Source organism: Otolemur garnettii, unplaced genomic scaffold, assembly GCF_000181295.1.
Source record: "Otolemur garnettii isolate 467f Iridium unplaced genomic scaffold, OtoGar3 scaffold00002, whole genome shotgun sequence".
In the NCBI taxonomy this organism is placed as follows: domain Eukaryota; kingdom Metazoa; phylum Chordata; class Mammalia; order Primates; family Galagidae; genus Otolemur; species Otolemur garnettii.
Genome location: NW_003852397.1, coordinates 29,277,578 through 29,294,164, shown reverse-complemented (window position 1 = coordinate 29,294,164; position 16,587 = coordinate 29,277,578). Strand labels below are relative to the sequence as shown.

Here is a 16,587-nt window from a genome sequence, read left to right as displayed (position 1 = left end):
GATCGCCTGGTAAAAAGAGAGTTCCTGGGTGTCCTCTGGGAGCCAGTACTTCTACCTTCTCCTCTTTTTAGACTTTTAAGCAAATAAAAATGTCTGGATTGACCCCTTCCTAGACTCCCAGTCCATCTTTTTGAGGTGTACTTCTTGGATTATCTTCTGTTCCTGCACCCTGCCCTTCAGGAGCTGGTGGGAGGGCCCCATCTTCAGTGCCTTGGTGGTGCTTTACTCTCCTAGAGAGCCCCAGGGTCTCTCCAGAACTACCAATGCCAGAGCAAAGCACCAGGCATACAGACAGCAAGAAGAAAACTCAGGGTTAACCTCGGGAAGGGCATCCTCCCGTCAGAGTGCTCTGCAGATTGCTGATAAGACACGAAAAACAGTGGCCCTGCCACTCCTCACCCCCTCTCCTTCTCCGTAAGTGATAGGAGGTAACTCAGTAATTCAGCTCAGCTGAGTTTTGTGGAGTCGAGTTCCAGCCTGGACATGAAGTGCATTTGTGAGAGGTGCAAATATGAATTTTAGGACATTTGAGCCAGGGAGACTGAAGGAAATTTGAAGTGAGTTATATCTGGAGCCTGGGGAAAGAGCAACAGTCTTCAGAAGACAGGGAAGAAGTAAAGCCTCACCCGGAGATGAAAGAAAGGCTGTTGCTTTTTTCAAATACTCGGAACTTGAGGGTTTTCCCTCCCATTTTTACTTTTACCAAGTAATCTTATGGTTTCTGGAAGTCCAAGGGTCTTCCCTTGTTCTTTGTTTGTCTAATTATTGTGCTTGAGGACAGAAAGGCCAGTGGAGCACACCTGGCCTTTGCCACGCAGGGAAACGGCCCGCTCACCGATATTTTATTATGCTTTGGAGCTACGATAGTTCCTATCTCTCTTGGCCATTGCTTCCTTCCTTTCTCTCTCTCTCTCTTTCTCTCTCTCATTGCTTCTGTTGCTGTTGTGTTTATACCGTTTTTTATGTTTCTGTTGTTTTGCTGGGATTGGTGCAGCGTGCCTGAGCTTTTACCCTCTCCAAGACCATTCATTATTTTTCCTGTGAGGCCTGGCAAATGCCCTTGACATCTCACCCCACGCACATTTGTTAACAAGATTGGCTTACGTACAATTCCCCTTGGCGGCTCTTTCTGCTCTTTAAATCACCTTTCTGAAAGGTGACACCTCCAGGTAGAATTCAAGACTTGGATCATTTCTACCCCTGTCTTTCTATGGTGGGAGTAAGATCCTTTCCCCTTACTGGTAATCACACTGCATTTCAGCAAATGCCTGGCCTTGGAGTCCAGGGGGTGTTAAAGGGGAAGTCTGTTGCATTTGGATGGCTGCTCTCCTTTCCTGCCGACTGCCCCTATTATGTCTAACAACTCGTGTAATGCATGTAAGGGCTTCTCAGCTTCCTGCTGCCCTGACCATCCCCACAGAAGCATAGTTGTCAGACGTGGTATTCAAGGGGATAGGAGACAGAGTGGCTTAGACAAATGTGTTTCTGGGCCAAACTTTCTAGAATGTGGAGACATATAGATTCTCGTGGACCACTCCGTAAAATCTTAAAGCTTCTGCTTAAGGAACCCCAATTACAACAAGAGCAGTAAATGCTCTGTCTTCATTATAATGGCAGCTGCCTCATTTATTAAATACTAACTACAGGCAAAATGTTATAATAAGCAGTTAACACATGTTATCTTAATTAATACCCATAACAGTTCCACAAAGTAACTACTATTGTTATTTCCATTTGACAGGAAGTGGAGGCTCTCAGCATTTTAGTAACTTGTGGGGTTCACCCAGAGGAATGATAAAGGAGATGTCTGTCAGATTTCAGAGCACATTCTCCTAATCATCACTCGTCTTGTATCCATAACTGAAGTATGCTGCAATATTTCCTGCAAAGATATGTTTTTATATTCATGCTTGTTCCACCTTAAGAGACAGTGAAACCAAGTCTTTAGAACTGAGAGTCCAGCTTATTAGTTATGAGTTGGTTCTATGACAAATAACAGGAAAAGCTGAATTAATAGGGACTTAAAAAACATGGGAGTCTTTTTCTTCTCTAAAAGAAGACCAAAAATATTAACTTGGGGCCCTCCTGTTAGTCATCACAGACCCAGGACTACAACATTTTTTTCTTCCTTTCTCTACATTAGTTTTTAAACTGAAGATTACCTCATGGTACAATATAGCTGCTGAGTCCCCACTATCACATACATCTATAATCCAGGCTTGCATAAGGGAAATTCAGGGGGTCCAAAAGCTTCAAAAGGCCACGTTTCTTTATTAAAATTTATATTAATATATTTTTAAATTATACTTACATTTATTTTTAAATTTATTAAGCAGCCTCTCATACAATCCTTCTGCTAAATCACTTGGCCTTACCTTACTACAAAGGAATCTGATAAACATGCATATTGAAAAGTCAGAGTTCTGCTCACTAGAGAGGATATTAGGAGACTACTCATATTCTTTCCCATAGCCATCATGTTCCAGTTTGCTTCAGACCACAGGAATAAGAACCTGAATTCCTGTGATCCATTTCAGAAATCCTGGGCTGGCAACGGTGGCTCACACCCATAATTCTAGCACTCTGGGTGGCTGAGGCGGGTGGATTGCTTGACCTCAGGAGTTTGAGACCAGCCTGAGCAAAAGAAAGATCCTCCTCCCAACCCACCCCACCCCTGCCTCCACTAAAAATAGAAAAACTAGTCAGGCCTACTGGTGCATACCTGTAGTCCAAGCTACTCGGGAGGCTGAGGCAAGAGGCTTGCTTAAGCTGTGAGTTATGATGTCATGGCCCTCTACACAGAACAACAAAGTGAGACTCTATCTCAAAAAAAAAAAAAAAGAAAAGAAAAGAAAAGAAAAGAAATCCCCAAGACGTGGGTTTGTGTTCAGCAACTCCTGCCTGGTGCAGTCCTAAACACAATTGGCCATAGCCACCATCTGACTCACCTGTTCATGTGTCTGCTAACCCCAGACACTGAAAGTAGGAGCAGTGAATACACTGATGGGGTTTTGCCACTACTGATGACAGCAGCAACACCAGCACTCATAGGTACTGACGTCCATCGTGCCTCAATGGCAGGCCCTGCTGTGCTGAGTACAGCACAGGCATCATTGCAGTACAGCTGGTACGAAATGCAGACATGACAGCCTTATAAACATGGCAGCACCCGGCAATTCTCTCCCAGAATCCAAATTTCTCACTCAAGTAGTTTTTGCCCTAACTCATTCCCAAAGCAGGATTCAGCCTTTTGCTTCCGTTTCCTACTCAAAGAAGGAGGCAAAGGAAATTTAAGATTTTCTATTGTGATTTTATTTTTTCCTTTCAGTTTAAAAAGTATTGCTAATTTTCATGGAAGGGGCCAGGTGAATATGCAGAAAAGCTAGCATCAAGGTATGCATACTGGGCATCCATGAATTTGATCCCTTGCCCCAAGATGGAAACAGGTAGGGCTAGGAAAGCAACGCTCTGCTCTGACTAGCCTGATGCTGGAAGGGTTTTGGTCTTTCCAGGGCCTTGTTCTTTCAGAGGACCCTCTCTTCTTGGCTCTGAGGCATTCACACTTGTCCAGTAAAACCATGCTGCTCTCCAGGATGATAGGAAACTCTGTTCATGCTTGAAGTTTGCAGTGACACCTACCTATATGGCGAGTCAAGGAAGTACCCCAAATATGTCCATACCAATACTGGGCCCTGCGAGGATGTGTCTGGGTTTATAAGTCCAGGTCCTACCTGTAAGGTGCTACAGTCAACTCAGGAGGGAAACAAACACATAAGAAAATGCAAGTGGGGTACCCCACATTCTAAAACCAATGGCTCTCACCTCTGTTTGCACATTAGAATTCACATAATTTGTACAAATTTCCTAACCCAGATCAATGAAATATTAGGGGTAGAAGGTGAGATGCCCAACCATCAGCATATATTAAAAAAATTGTTTTGAAGTCCCCCAGGGGATTCTAAGGTCAGCCAAAGTTGAGAATCACCATTTTAAACAAATGCCATTGTATATGCTTGCAAATGGCCTTAGACACTGAGAGTAAGTATAGATCCCATTTTTCAGATTCTCCTGATGAGACCTCATCCCCATGAGATTCTTAAGGGGAAAGATATCTTTGAGAATCCATGTTTGGGAAGCAGTCTGAATGTACAGCTTTCAAGTAGGGGAGACTTGGATGGTAAAAATCTTGGACCCATGACTTCTGCTATCTGGACTATAGTTTCCTCTCCTATAAAATGTAAACATCAGAGATAATGCTAACATGATTGGCAGAAAGTAATCAATTATTTCTTATTGTTATTGCTCTTACAACTTTTGGTGAGATGCTGATAGGATGATTAGCAACAACTTTTTTCTTTTTATATTATCATCATCTATCAATAAAAGGTATTGATTTGGGGCCAGTGGGGTCAGTGTTCTGCTGTGGACCCCAAGTGGCCCCAATACCACTGTGCTGGACTCCTGGCTGATGCAGCCATGTGAAGCTTCTTCTCTGGTGAAGATGGGTGTTCATTAATTACATCTGCTCTAGTGCTTTCCGGTCAGAGGGCTTAAAGGCAGGAGGGTCACGGGCATATACATTCTCTGCCTCAGCTGTATTATACACACTGCCCTGCTCTCAAGGAACAGCACCATCTCTGCAAGAAGTTGTGGTGGGATAAGATAGATGGTGCCTAACACAGCAGGAGGAAGGAAGAGCACGTGCTGGATCCTCCTTGAACCCCCAAATAAACAGGCTGAGCTTTCTACTTTCCTGGCTGTCACTAAGAACGCGTGAGAACTTCCCAGGGTAACAATCTCCTTGTTAAGAATTTCCTGTATTCCTGTCCCATGCCCTTTCACTTGCAAGTTGAAAGCTGCCCCCCCCCCAAGAATATATTTTGTAGCTCAACAAAGAATACATATTTTTGCAAGTTACCTTAGTAAGTCATTTTGCCTCTGAGACTTTCAGTCTCAGGGTTGTTTAATTATGTCTCATGATGGATCTCTATGTCTGGTGCCTCCCTTGTCCCCTTTTTGGCGCTGAATTTGCAAACATGAAGTTGTTTTAAGATTGGTTTTAAGCCAATCATTTAGCTAAAGTAAGTTAATTCAGAGAATCATTGCAGGTAAATTACCTGCCCTAATGGCACATGGTAGGTGTTTAATAAATGTTGATCCCCACAAGTACTAAAGTGGTTGAGTTTGTGCCTTTAAAATTCAACATAATTCTTAGAAAAAAAGATTTGTCTTGGTTGTGATTTTTGTCTAGTTGGAATAAACAGTATCTGTAAGACGACTTTAAACATGTCCTAATGTCACCAGCTTGTTGTCCAGGGCTCTACCAAGCACAGGACGGAGGATATCCTAGGCTTTGTTTGCATTGCTTTGAGCTCCTTCTTCAGAGACCTCATCGGCCTCCCTCGATGTTTCAAAGAGATCCATCTGTGTTGCCTAGATGCTAATGATAAGGTCTCAGGCTTTGGCCCTTGGTTGAAGTGGCCTGGTGTTGATGTCATGGGGATTAAGGCATGTTATCTGTAATAAGAATAAATTCTTGTTGCTGAGTGCAGCAGTGCAAAGCACTAGTCTTGGGTTGGGCACAATTCTCAGGGCTTATTTTAGAGTCAAATGAAAGCAGGCAATTATCATGTTCTTTATAATCAGCCAAACAGGATACAGGTAGCCGCAAAATGGAGTTATTTAAAACAGTAACAAAATCACTTCAAACGGTAATAATGTGGAAGTCTCTCTCTGCAACATCTAGTTAAAGCCGTCTAAGTGTGGAGAAGACAGGGAAGGCTTGTTCTGTAGCCTCCTCAGTGGCAATGGTATCGGGAAAACCTCCTTTTGAAATGAAAGACAGGAACCCTGACCTGGGGGCTGCCCCACAGTAATTTAGTTTGGCTCCAACATGTAAACTGGAGCCTTTGAAAATGATCCAAGAATCCTGAGTTTCCTGCCATCTGTCTGTCAGGGTGGTTACCATGGTGAGGGGCGCTCACAAGCCCAGCCGGCTGGCCCAGCCTGGCCTCCTGACTCCCTGGCAGCCCTCAGCTTGGTTTGAAAGTTGATTCTGGACATTGGTTATGAGATCTCATCTTGGGCAGCATTTCTTCTGACAAGAAGAAGGCAGAACACAGGTCTGAATCACACGAGTTTCCTAGAATCTGTTAGAACCTGCTTCAGAGCAGAAAGCAAGACGCAGAGATTCAGCTTGGCCCCCAACTAATTCTAACTTTGCCACAGATTAGTTTTGTGAACTTGGGCCTATTATTTAGGCTGGCTAAGACTTAGTTTCTCCTCAAAAAATGGGGATGATTACAATCTCTCTTATAAGGATGTGCTTAGATGAGTCCTTTGCTTATGGTTGCTAAATAGAGTTCATTAGACATCAGCTGTTTTCATCACGGTCCTCAGCTGAGAATTCCATGGCCAGAAGTTCCTGCATTACCCTTTGGTAACTGCAGCAGCATAGCTTCTGAGGGTGCCTCATACTGCAGCAACAAGCATACATTTTATTCTGCATTGTACTTGCCAATGAGTCAACAAAACCCGGAGGCTTGTCCATCTCCATAAATCCTGTGTCAATCCCATTGCACTAAACACTAGCCCATTAATTAATAGTGGTAATAAAAAACATGCCAGTAATTGTAACAGCAGTTATAACTCAGTTTTCCTTTGAATACTTCCTCTGCTCCAGGCACTATGCTAAATACAACACATGTATAACTCTCTTCATTCCTTATGACCACTCTGTCAGGGGCATTATTCTCACCATTTCATAGACAGGAAACTGAGGCACCGAGAGCACTCAAAACCATTGTTATAATTGGGTGGGTTAGGGTTTGAGCTCAGACAAGACTGACTCCAAGGCTGGCAGTTTGTCTGTTAGGTCACACTATATCCCTTAAACCTTTGGAGACTGTGTCGCTTTAAGAGCCCAGACTCTTATGGACAATGAAATCAGATCTTCTGCTGTAAGGGTCTTAACAAGGCTAACACTCTTCCTAGTTGATTTCAGTGTGCTTCTGTCCTCTTAATTGTTTAAATTTCAGAACATCTCTGCGGTCATTCTATACATGAGAAAATGGAGCCTCAAAAGCAGATGAGCAAGATTCCACCTTGAATGTGTGGCAGAACCAACTTTTGAAACCAAGGGCATCTTGTGTCTGTGTCTGTGAGACGCCAAGCACTCCCATGTGCCTCTAGGCCCCATGCTGCCTCTCAGCTGGCTTGGGCACAGGTTTAGCTGTAGAGGCAGAGCGGGCAGGGGGACAAGAATAAGTCGATGCTGATCCTTGCCAAATCCTAGAAAGCCCTTACAGAGGCTCCTGTGGAGACCTCCTGGGTAAGAGAGGAGATGGCAGCATGTGGGCCACTGTGGTCTGAAGGGGATTCTGTGGCATATCCCAGTGACTGGGTTAGTGTCAGGGCTGTGTCCATGGTGAGTGTTTCTGTGAGAAGCAGGAGGCTTCCCAAGCCTAATGCTTGGCTGGCTTGTAGTCTTCATTTCTGTTTCTATAGAAAAAAGCTGCCTGGATCTGCATAAGTGGAAAAACCAAAGGGCATTGCAGAAGAAATATCAATGAAGGAGAGGCCTTGGGGACTGGCTGGGACATTGACCACTGGTGTCTCCATGGGCTTTTCTACCCAAGAAGTGCTGTGTGCTGTGGATCAAGAGCTGGCTTCCATCTTCCATTTGGTCAAGTGTGGCCAGTTTCCTACTTGATACCCACAGATGGCTCTGTGTTCAGTCCGTTTAACCCTGTCTCTAAGTAACATTCAGGTAGGGAGGCCTCCACAACACATGCAGGTGTTGCACTTGACGCCTTTGTTCTCAGTTGTGTCATCTATTCAAGATTTATATGATCATTCAGTCATTCATTAAAAAAAAAAACTGAATGTCTTCTGCCTGTTGGGTGCTGTACTTGGTACTAGGGGTAGGAGTGAAATAGATCTAACACCAGGCCTCCTGTGTGGGGCTTTTATGTCTAGTTTTCTCAATAAGCACAGCAGTTTAAGTTCACTCAACATTAAGCATTGTACTATTCTAGAAAGGAATTCCTGTGGGGAGAATTCCATCCAGTCATTTAGAAGTGCATGTATTAAAGTGTTTAAAATTGCATCTGGCAGCTGTTATATAGCCCAGGCTGGACTTTAAGTATCTCTGCTTGGGGCTGCCAGGAACGGTGGGAGGAGAGGCTGCAGGGCAGGCGGGGAATGCACATCTCCTCTGGCTGCGGCTTCCGAGTATGGGGTAAGGTGTTCACTCTTTCCAAACACTGGACCATGCATACGGATGGAGACAGAGGCCTCCCCCATCCCCCGCTTAAGGTTTCCTGAAAATGAGCTGACAAAATGTAGATTAATAGAAGAAAAAAGCATAAACAATTTATTTTAACATGGATAGCACAGAGAATCACAGGACGGTGATTACCCAATAACCCAATGGGATACAGTTGTTTCATAGGGGAAGGAAGTTGGAGGGAATGTGGCAATTTGAGGGACAGTAGATGATTTTAGGGGGATAGGAATGAACCTAATGCTCAGACAATTAGTAAATAACTTTGGTTGGAAGTTAGGTGGGGGTGTCTGGAGACCAGACGGTGGTTTGGGACAAAGCTCATCTAGGTTGTAGGTGTGGTGTTTAACTTTCAGTCTCTTTTTTGATCCACGTTTTAACCTTCTCTGATGAATGAAATGGCAGGGAAGGTATTTGTGTTCCTCCTTGGAGGGTCTGTTTTGTAGGTAAACAATTTTTATTTTGTAGTTTGAGAGAGACAGAAGATGGAGGGACTGCAGTGGAGGGCCCGGGGGAGGGGAAGGTGGGACGGTGAGGAGAGAGACCTTGAGGCGGCTGCTTCTGTCAAAGTGCCACATTTCGGGCAATGTTTTCTGAGCTACCAGAAATGCCACTTACCTTTACTTTGTAAAATTATTGATGGGGAATTAAAATACCTCAAACAATTTAAGGTAAAACATTTTTTTGCAGCTGAGTAAAGGCCATAATTGGGATGAGAGCTATACTTGTATTGCCAATGGAGAAAAAAGGTTCACTTTTTGGTTTAATAAACCACACTGTTCTCAAAAGTAAGAATAAACTCATAACTTAGGTACTGGCCATGGGGGTGGGGTAGGGATTTATAGGTAATGAGCCAGCTGCATTCCTACAAACTGTCCATGCGCAGGGCTGATCTTGGTCTTGGCCTATCTAGTGCTTGAGAAAGACAGAGGATCCTGCCATTGACTATCCCAAAGTGGCCCTTTCCAGCTCTCCTTGACCTTGGAGCCACGGCCCAGATAAATTCATCCAGGGTCCAGGATCCAGTTCAGAACAGCATCTTCCCTTTGGACCGTTTTGGCCCATGCAGACCATCCTTTCTCAGACCAAGATGACCATTCTGTGGCAGGGCCTCTCCTCCCTCTGCCTTCCCTCCCTTTATTCTTCAAGTTCCACTTGACCTGGATTATGTCTCCATCCAGTGCTGGATTTGGCCGTGTTCCAGGTTTCTTCACTCTGTGTTGGGCCTACGTGGTACCTGTCACGGCTGCACTTGGTAGTGGCTGCTTCGCTGGTGGTACACACCACCGTTTTTGGTTTCTCATTTAGTAATGGCCCTTTCCATTTTTTTCCTGCAGAATTACCCTTTATGACTACCAAGCCATGTGCAGAGCTAACAAGGAGAGCAGCGATGGTGCCCGTGGCCTCCTGGATGTAAGTACAACACTGTCACCTTGAAAACAGCTTCAGTCTCTGTCTCTCTCTCTGTGAGCCTATCTCCCTCTTTGGAGTAACAAAGTTTATCTTTTTCAAAATCATGAACATTGAAAGGTATTTCCTGACTTTATTCATTCTTAAAAAAAAAAAAAGAAAGAAAGAAAAAAAAACCACTTCTGTTTAAATCTAAATTCATTCTATGAATGAAAACTATTCTGAAGTCTTTGATGGATTAATTCAGCGCCCCCCACCCTGATGGATAGAAAAAAGGACAAGTTTTGTCAATTATCTCATTTGTATATAAAAGAATTTGGTTTTGTTCAACAGAGATCTTTCTTTTGGTTTGTAATAGAGCTCTGAGCCTGTGCCTTAATTCCCATTTTGATCAGATTCTCTCCCCTAATCACGCTCTGCTGAGTTTCAGCCCCATTTTTCCTGGAGCTGAGTTGGTGATGTCACAGTTGAGGATCAGTCATCTCAGCCTTTGTGTTTTTAGAAAAACGGCTTTCAGGCTGCCAGAAATGAACTGTTATAACTTACTCCCAATTTAAAAATATAATTTACCATGTGAAGACAATGTAATTTTGGCCCCCAATATCTAGAAGCCTAGAGGGGGGAGAGCCATTTATATATATACCTCGACATAATCTGGTATGTATGTATAAATATGACACTTACAATGTTATCATTTTGTAAATACCACAAATTAACCTAAAATTTGGTTTGAAACACACACTTAAAAGCCATTCTGGTTTTAAAATATATACATTTTTCTCATTTGCAGATATAAGGGGATCATTTCAAAACCAAATATTTAACATGGTTCTTCTACCCTGACAAGAGTTCATTCAGAGCTGGAAAATTTTTGAGAGGCAACTAAGAGTTTGACATTTTGAAAAACATGGCTGTTTAGCGAGTCTCACCAGGTCTTTCCAAACCCACCTTCCCTAACCTTAGCATGAATATTTCCAAACTTGAAATGTTCCCAAGATATGTTTTCATCATTAGGCATAAAAGCTCAATAGCTTTATCCTTTTGAATGATAATGTGCGTTTGAAATTGTTTAATCCTATATTTACATAATCCTTTTGTTTTATATTGGACCAAGATCTGGCACTGGATGCTTGAGTGCCTCCCCACAGCCCCAGGGTGAGCTGCCCCTTCCCACCCCAACCACCAAAGCTTCCTTAATCCTTTTATTCATTCCTCTCTGGGACCCACACTACTCATCCTGGTAGGTAAAAAATACAAAATTGTCCCATGGTCTAACTATGTCAAGTTTTCTAGAAGTAAGGTGATTATTTTTCAAGCCATGAAATGTAATGGCAAAACCACAGGACGACCAGGTTGCATTTGATTTTAAGAAATAGTTAAAAGTTCACATCCTTATCTCTCCCTACTCTTGGCCCAGAGCCCTCTAAGTCAGGGAAAGATGTTGAATACTCAGTCAAATCCGAGCAAGAGATGTGCAAAGAAATCTGAAATCTGGTTGAGCTGTGAATAACCTCAGTATTTTTGTTGCTGTTTCATTCATTTACTTTCTAGCCTGAAATAGGAAAGCTGTGAGAATGGCTAGGAGTCTATAAAGTTGTTCTTATTTTATATAAAGCTGCATAATTTCTCCATTTCTAGTTCTAATTCTTACAATTAAAATGCTAAGAAGGTAGGATTAAGCAGTCACAGTTCCAGAAACCAGGATTCGGCCTGGTATGCATTTCAATTCTCTGATACCTAAAGCCAACCACAAAAGATCCTAAATTCTTCTGGACCTGCCATCTGGAGCCCGGAGCCCGGGTTTTGCCAATGTCATTGCCTGCCTCTCAAGTCCACCCACCACTCACATAGCTGGCATACCTAGGTACAAAGACCCAACTGAGGGGGAGACTTGGTATTTTCCAGAATTCAGGAAATTGAATTATCCACATAGGAAATATCACAGAGTAAACAATCCAACTGCTTTTTTAAATTAAAATATTCTGAAATAAAGATTAGGCCGTCAATGCCTTCTTTTATAGAGTGAAGGGGATTTTCTGCAAGGACAAAATCACGTGTTTATATGGTTATCATTTTTTCAAGTCCAAATATGTAAGTGTGAGAAAAGGCAGTTTAAATCCTACATAATTCATGGAAGGCATTAAAATCAAGTGTTTGCAGTTTTTGCTTGTTTCCATGAATGACATATAGTGAGGAAGAACAGGGAATCCCCTTTCCACGAGGCAGCCTGTAAATTACCATTTGAAATTAGTTATATGATTCCAGCCCCTCAGCATTAGGCTGCGAAATATTAGCCCCCAGAGGGTAAAGGTTTAAGCATCGTTTGCTGAACTTCCTTTTTCCTCCCAGTGATAACCCTTGTATTAGATCATGTTTATTTTACTTGTAAATCACATCTCACTAGAGTGGAGTTCAAAGTTTTGAAATGTTAGTTTTGGGATACAGTATCCAACCATTTTCTTGAGCTTCACTGTTTTTTAACATGATATCAATCTCTCTAGAAGGAAAACATTGTCTTTATGTAAAGCCTTAAGTTAAACTACAAATTTTGTGTGTGATACATTGTTTTTAAAGAATTGAATTCTTCTCTTCAGCCGTACAATGCTTTCCTCTCCGCGGTAAAATGGATAGTGACCGAACTTGTTTTGTAAGTACAATTTGCTGCATTTTTTTTTTTTAAGAAAAGGATTATTGTTTCTCTTTTTGTATTATACGTGAATCGAGAGACTGCTTCATGCTTTCAATAATGATTAGATTTATTATACTCCAAGATAACCTCATCTTGAAATATTAAACATCAAGACCAATAGGTTATCTTTTATTAAGTTATTCATAATCACCTTTATGCCCATATGCCATTGTGTAGCAGACTAACAGCTTGCAATACAGAATCCAAATTTATTCATTATGGTTACTATTAAATGTAAAATGGATTTCTGGCCATTTAATTGTTACTTTAATGAACTTAATTTAATTGTGACTTAATTGTTTATCCTCTCAAATTATCATCCATCATGGAGGGTGTTAGATGCTTCTGTAACTTAGGTAAGACTTGACATGGTATAAAGATGAAAAACTTGAGCAGATATTGGGCACATTATAGAAAAACTGTGTCCCACAATAGGGAAGAATTTCATGAATGAGCATGTAAACCAGATTGTTTAAATTGCACCCAACTCTCTTTCTTATTTTCCCCTGTTAAAACTCCAGGTTTGTGGGTTTAAGGTAGATTTCTTACCCTTTGCTTAATAGACATTGTCCTCTTTATTGCCTCAATGTCCATGAAGTTCACAAAATTTATAAATTCAAGGGGGAAGTAAGTTCTCCATACACATAGGCATGTAAGAGACAGAAAACCCATTGATGGATAATAGTGGGATTTTGACTGAGAGAGAGCTATTAGGAACAATAGCCAGGAAACTAAAAAATAAATGACTGAATTTTGACCTCTCTCCATCAGTTTGGAACATGATTTTTATTATTTTTACATTCTTCACTAGAAATTAAAAAATGCTGATTTTTATAAAGTTGCATTGTAGCATAATTTCGTAAAGAAAAGTTCCATGTCTTCACACATATGCACAGGTGTGTGTACACATACACCGGGGCAGGGTGAAGGAGAGGGAGGGAGAGAGAGGCTTAAACACGTTTGTGTTGCAGTATAAATTCTGAAAGCTTCCTTTATTACTGCAGAACATAGTCTAGGTAGGGGAGAATATTGTATTTGTATTTCTGAACCGAGGCAGAGAAAGCCTTAAGAAATTGGCTATTTACTGAGGAATCGGACTATTTGGTATTAATAGAAAATAATAAGTGATCAATAACCAGAAAAGCATTTCAGCCTACCCAGCTGGAATTTTCTCAGCGAGGGGTCTCTGAGTCTAGGTAAAGCTGATTTCAGGGTTTGGCTGGCACCAGGAATTAGGTAGCCTTTTACAAGCCAGATAAAACCTGGTGAAAATTCAGTGGTAAGTCTACCAATCATGTTGCTATCTCCAAATTGTGAGGTGATTCTGTCAAATGAGGTGAGCAATGCTAAGTAGCCCAGAATGTCATTATTCTGTTTGTGATGACCATTGCTCTTAGGCCTGACGACCAAGTAACCACTGGGCTTTCCCACCATCTGTTTAGGTTTCTGGTGGAATTTAACCTCTGCAGTTGGTGGCACTCTGATATGACAGCTAAAGGTAAGCAGCGACTGGTTTCTATTTCCTAGCTCAGAGTGATAAACCTTGGGTTCACTGGCTACTTTTCATCAAGGATGTGCTGGCTTGCATAAAACTGCCCAGGACACAGTGATGAGTTTTCAGCTTTGTCAGCAGAAAGCCTCCCTTTGTGCTAAGTGCCAAACTCTCCAGTCCGACACAAAATTCCACAGGCTTCCTTCAGCCTGTGTTGAATGTATTTGCCCTGTTTTTTTAACTAAGGCTTCAAGGTCATACGTTACAAAGGTAAATTTTCCAAAAGGCTCATGTGCTATCCTAAAAATCTGAGGGCGACAGACACATTGCCTATGTCTCAGGCTGAATGAATGGCTAGCCACATTATTTTTGTTTTTACAACTACTCTCATAAAACATAAATCTGATGATATTATCCTTCCTGCTCACACGCCTTTGATGATTTAGCAGTGATTAGTAGAGACTTTTAGAGGCCTGAGTTGTGGCGTTAGATCAGTATAGGTTTGAGCTCTGGTTCAGACGGTGGCCTTTGGCACGTTAGCTGATCTCTCTCCAAAGCTGCTTTTTTATACTCAGCACATGGGGAAAATAAAATTAGTCTCTTAGGAAGGATGTGTGTGTGTGTGTAAGTGTGTGTAATAATAAGCTTAATCATGTTATATCATGACCACAGTGACTGGAACATAATAAGTCTGCAAAAAATGGTAGCTGCTAATTATGATGGTGATGACAGTGTTGGCCAGGACATGACGATTACGTACAAGACCAAGGCTCCCTAATGAGAGCTCTGTCCCAGTGGTCTGCCCCAGGCCTGCCCAATCACTTGCTGATTGTCAGATACACTCTGTTCTTTCTCTCCTTCCTTCACTCCTGTTCATTTTCTTTCCTGAGATGCCAGAAACTAGCACACTGCTATAATTCTTATTATTTTCAATATTTGTCTTTTAAAAAGAAATTAGTAATATATCAGCATCTCTCCCCATCTCTCCCCCATCCCTGCTGCTGAGTATATTTTAATCTGATATTCCCTTTCTTTTTCCTAAATACCTCAATCCGTGAGGTTTCCCTCAATTCTCCCAGGCAAATTTAGCAAGGTTTTCTTTTTGTTTCTGCCCCAGTCAGCTCACACAGGATCCCAGCTCTTCCCTGCCATTATTGCCTCAATTAGTTTGTGTGTTTTATACTAAACTAGAATGTCCTCATGGTAGGAGTTATGTCCCATAGTAGGTGCTTAATCTTTGCTTATTAAATATCTTAGGAAATAAATCTTTCTTGTGCTGGGCATGACCATTAGAATCACTACAGTCATAGCTTTGTAACTTGCAAATAGGGCCATTTTGTCTGAATCCAGGAACTCTAGTTTCTGGTCATACACAGGCTGGTGTCTGCACAGAGTGGCGTCTGAGAACAGTGAAGCTGCTGCCTGTGTGTCCAGGAGTGGCTCTGTCCTGAGAAGCTGACAGCCCTGTGGAGCAGGACCCTTGTCCTTCGCTCTCATCCACACACGATTGTCCTGATGAACCCCCAGGGCTATGACCACTCCTTGTCCCTCTCTGCTGGGTTGGCACCGGTTCTGAATGACATTGAGTGCCCCACATCCCGCCTGCAGAAATTTAGCTTAAGGAAATGAGCTGAGGTGGGAACAAAGCTTCCTATGACAGGATGATCTCCACTAAGGAATTCATGATGGTACATACTGCTAGATTTTTAAATGTCTAGCAATAAAATCCATTTTAAAATAAATTACAACCCATCTACAGAAAGGCAGATTATTGTGTTTCTGAAAGCTTTTCAGTGAAATAAAAATGTTTATGAAATTAAATAATATAGCAAAAAATTCCAAACCCCAAATATGAAACTCTATATACACCAAAAAGACATCAAATCCTGGAGAGAAGGGGATGCAGAATTAAGGAGAGCAGCGAGAGGGAGGGAGGGAGGGAACTGGGATCAGGGTGTATGACACCCCTTTTGGGGGTGGGACACAATTCTAAGAGGAACTTTGCCTAACAAATGCAATCATTGCAGCCTGGTTTTTTTGTGCCCTCAACGAATCTCCAACAGTAAAAAAAAAAAAAAAAGGTCAGCAATTAGTGTGGGAAAAGGGGGCGTCAATAAACAGAGATAAAAATATGATTTCTGTTGGGCAAAAAACACTGTCATGTCCTCAAAAGACAATTTAATCGGTGGTGTGAAATTGCTTTCGTTCCAATTGCACATGATTTGACAGAGAAAGATGGGAAGGAACCTGGAGAATGGGTGCTTGTTATCCCCACTCCCTCCCAACCTGACTGTGTGCTCTGGGAAGGAGAGTGGCTGTTTAGCCTCACGATGAAGGGCCCTGGGTTTGACGTCAGGTAGCCCTTCTCTGCTTCTTGCTGGCTGTGAGGGTGTGGGCTAGCCTCTTGGTCTCTCTGGGCTTCCTCGTTTGTCACAGCGGAAATAATAGACAAGACATGGTTGTGAGAAAGGAATCCAGCGCTGTGCACACAGCCCAGGCCTAAGTCCTCCATGGACCCACCCACAATGGCGAGTGCACATGTTTGGGGTGGTGGTGGTTCTGGGCTTAGACATCTGGCCGTTCCTTAGGACTATGCCCAGGGCTGAGGGCAGCAGCCTGGTTGTTGCAGTGGTTTACTTTTTGACCTTTTTCTTCACACCTGATGAAGATGCTCCCTCTTCCTCATACCAGCCTCTCTCCCACCTCACCTTG

At 42.3% G+C, this 16,587-nt stretch overlaps 1 protein-coding gene across 1 annotated transcript in view; it reads left to right on the top strand.

Moving 5' to 3' along the window:
- The window catches only part of CACNA2D3 (calcium voltage-gated channel auxiliary subunit alpha2delta 3), an 876,027-nt gene that overhangs the window by 804,183 nt on the left and 55,257 nt on the right, over positions 1-16,587 (top strand). The window contains exons 31-33 of the mRNA XM_003781696.2: positions 9,622-9,697; positions 12,289-12,341; positions 13,826-13,881. Coding sequence (XP_003781744.2) covers positions 9,622-9,697; positions 12,289-12,341; positions 13,826-13,881 — 185 coding nt within the window. The remainder of the gene's footprint in view (positions 1-9,621; positions 9,698-12,288; positions 12,342-13,825; positions 13,882-16,587) is intronic.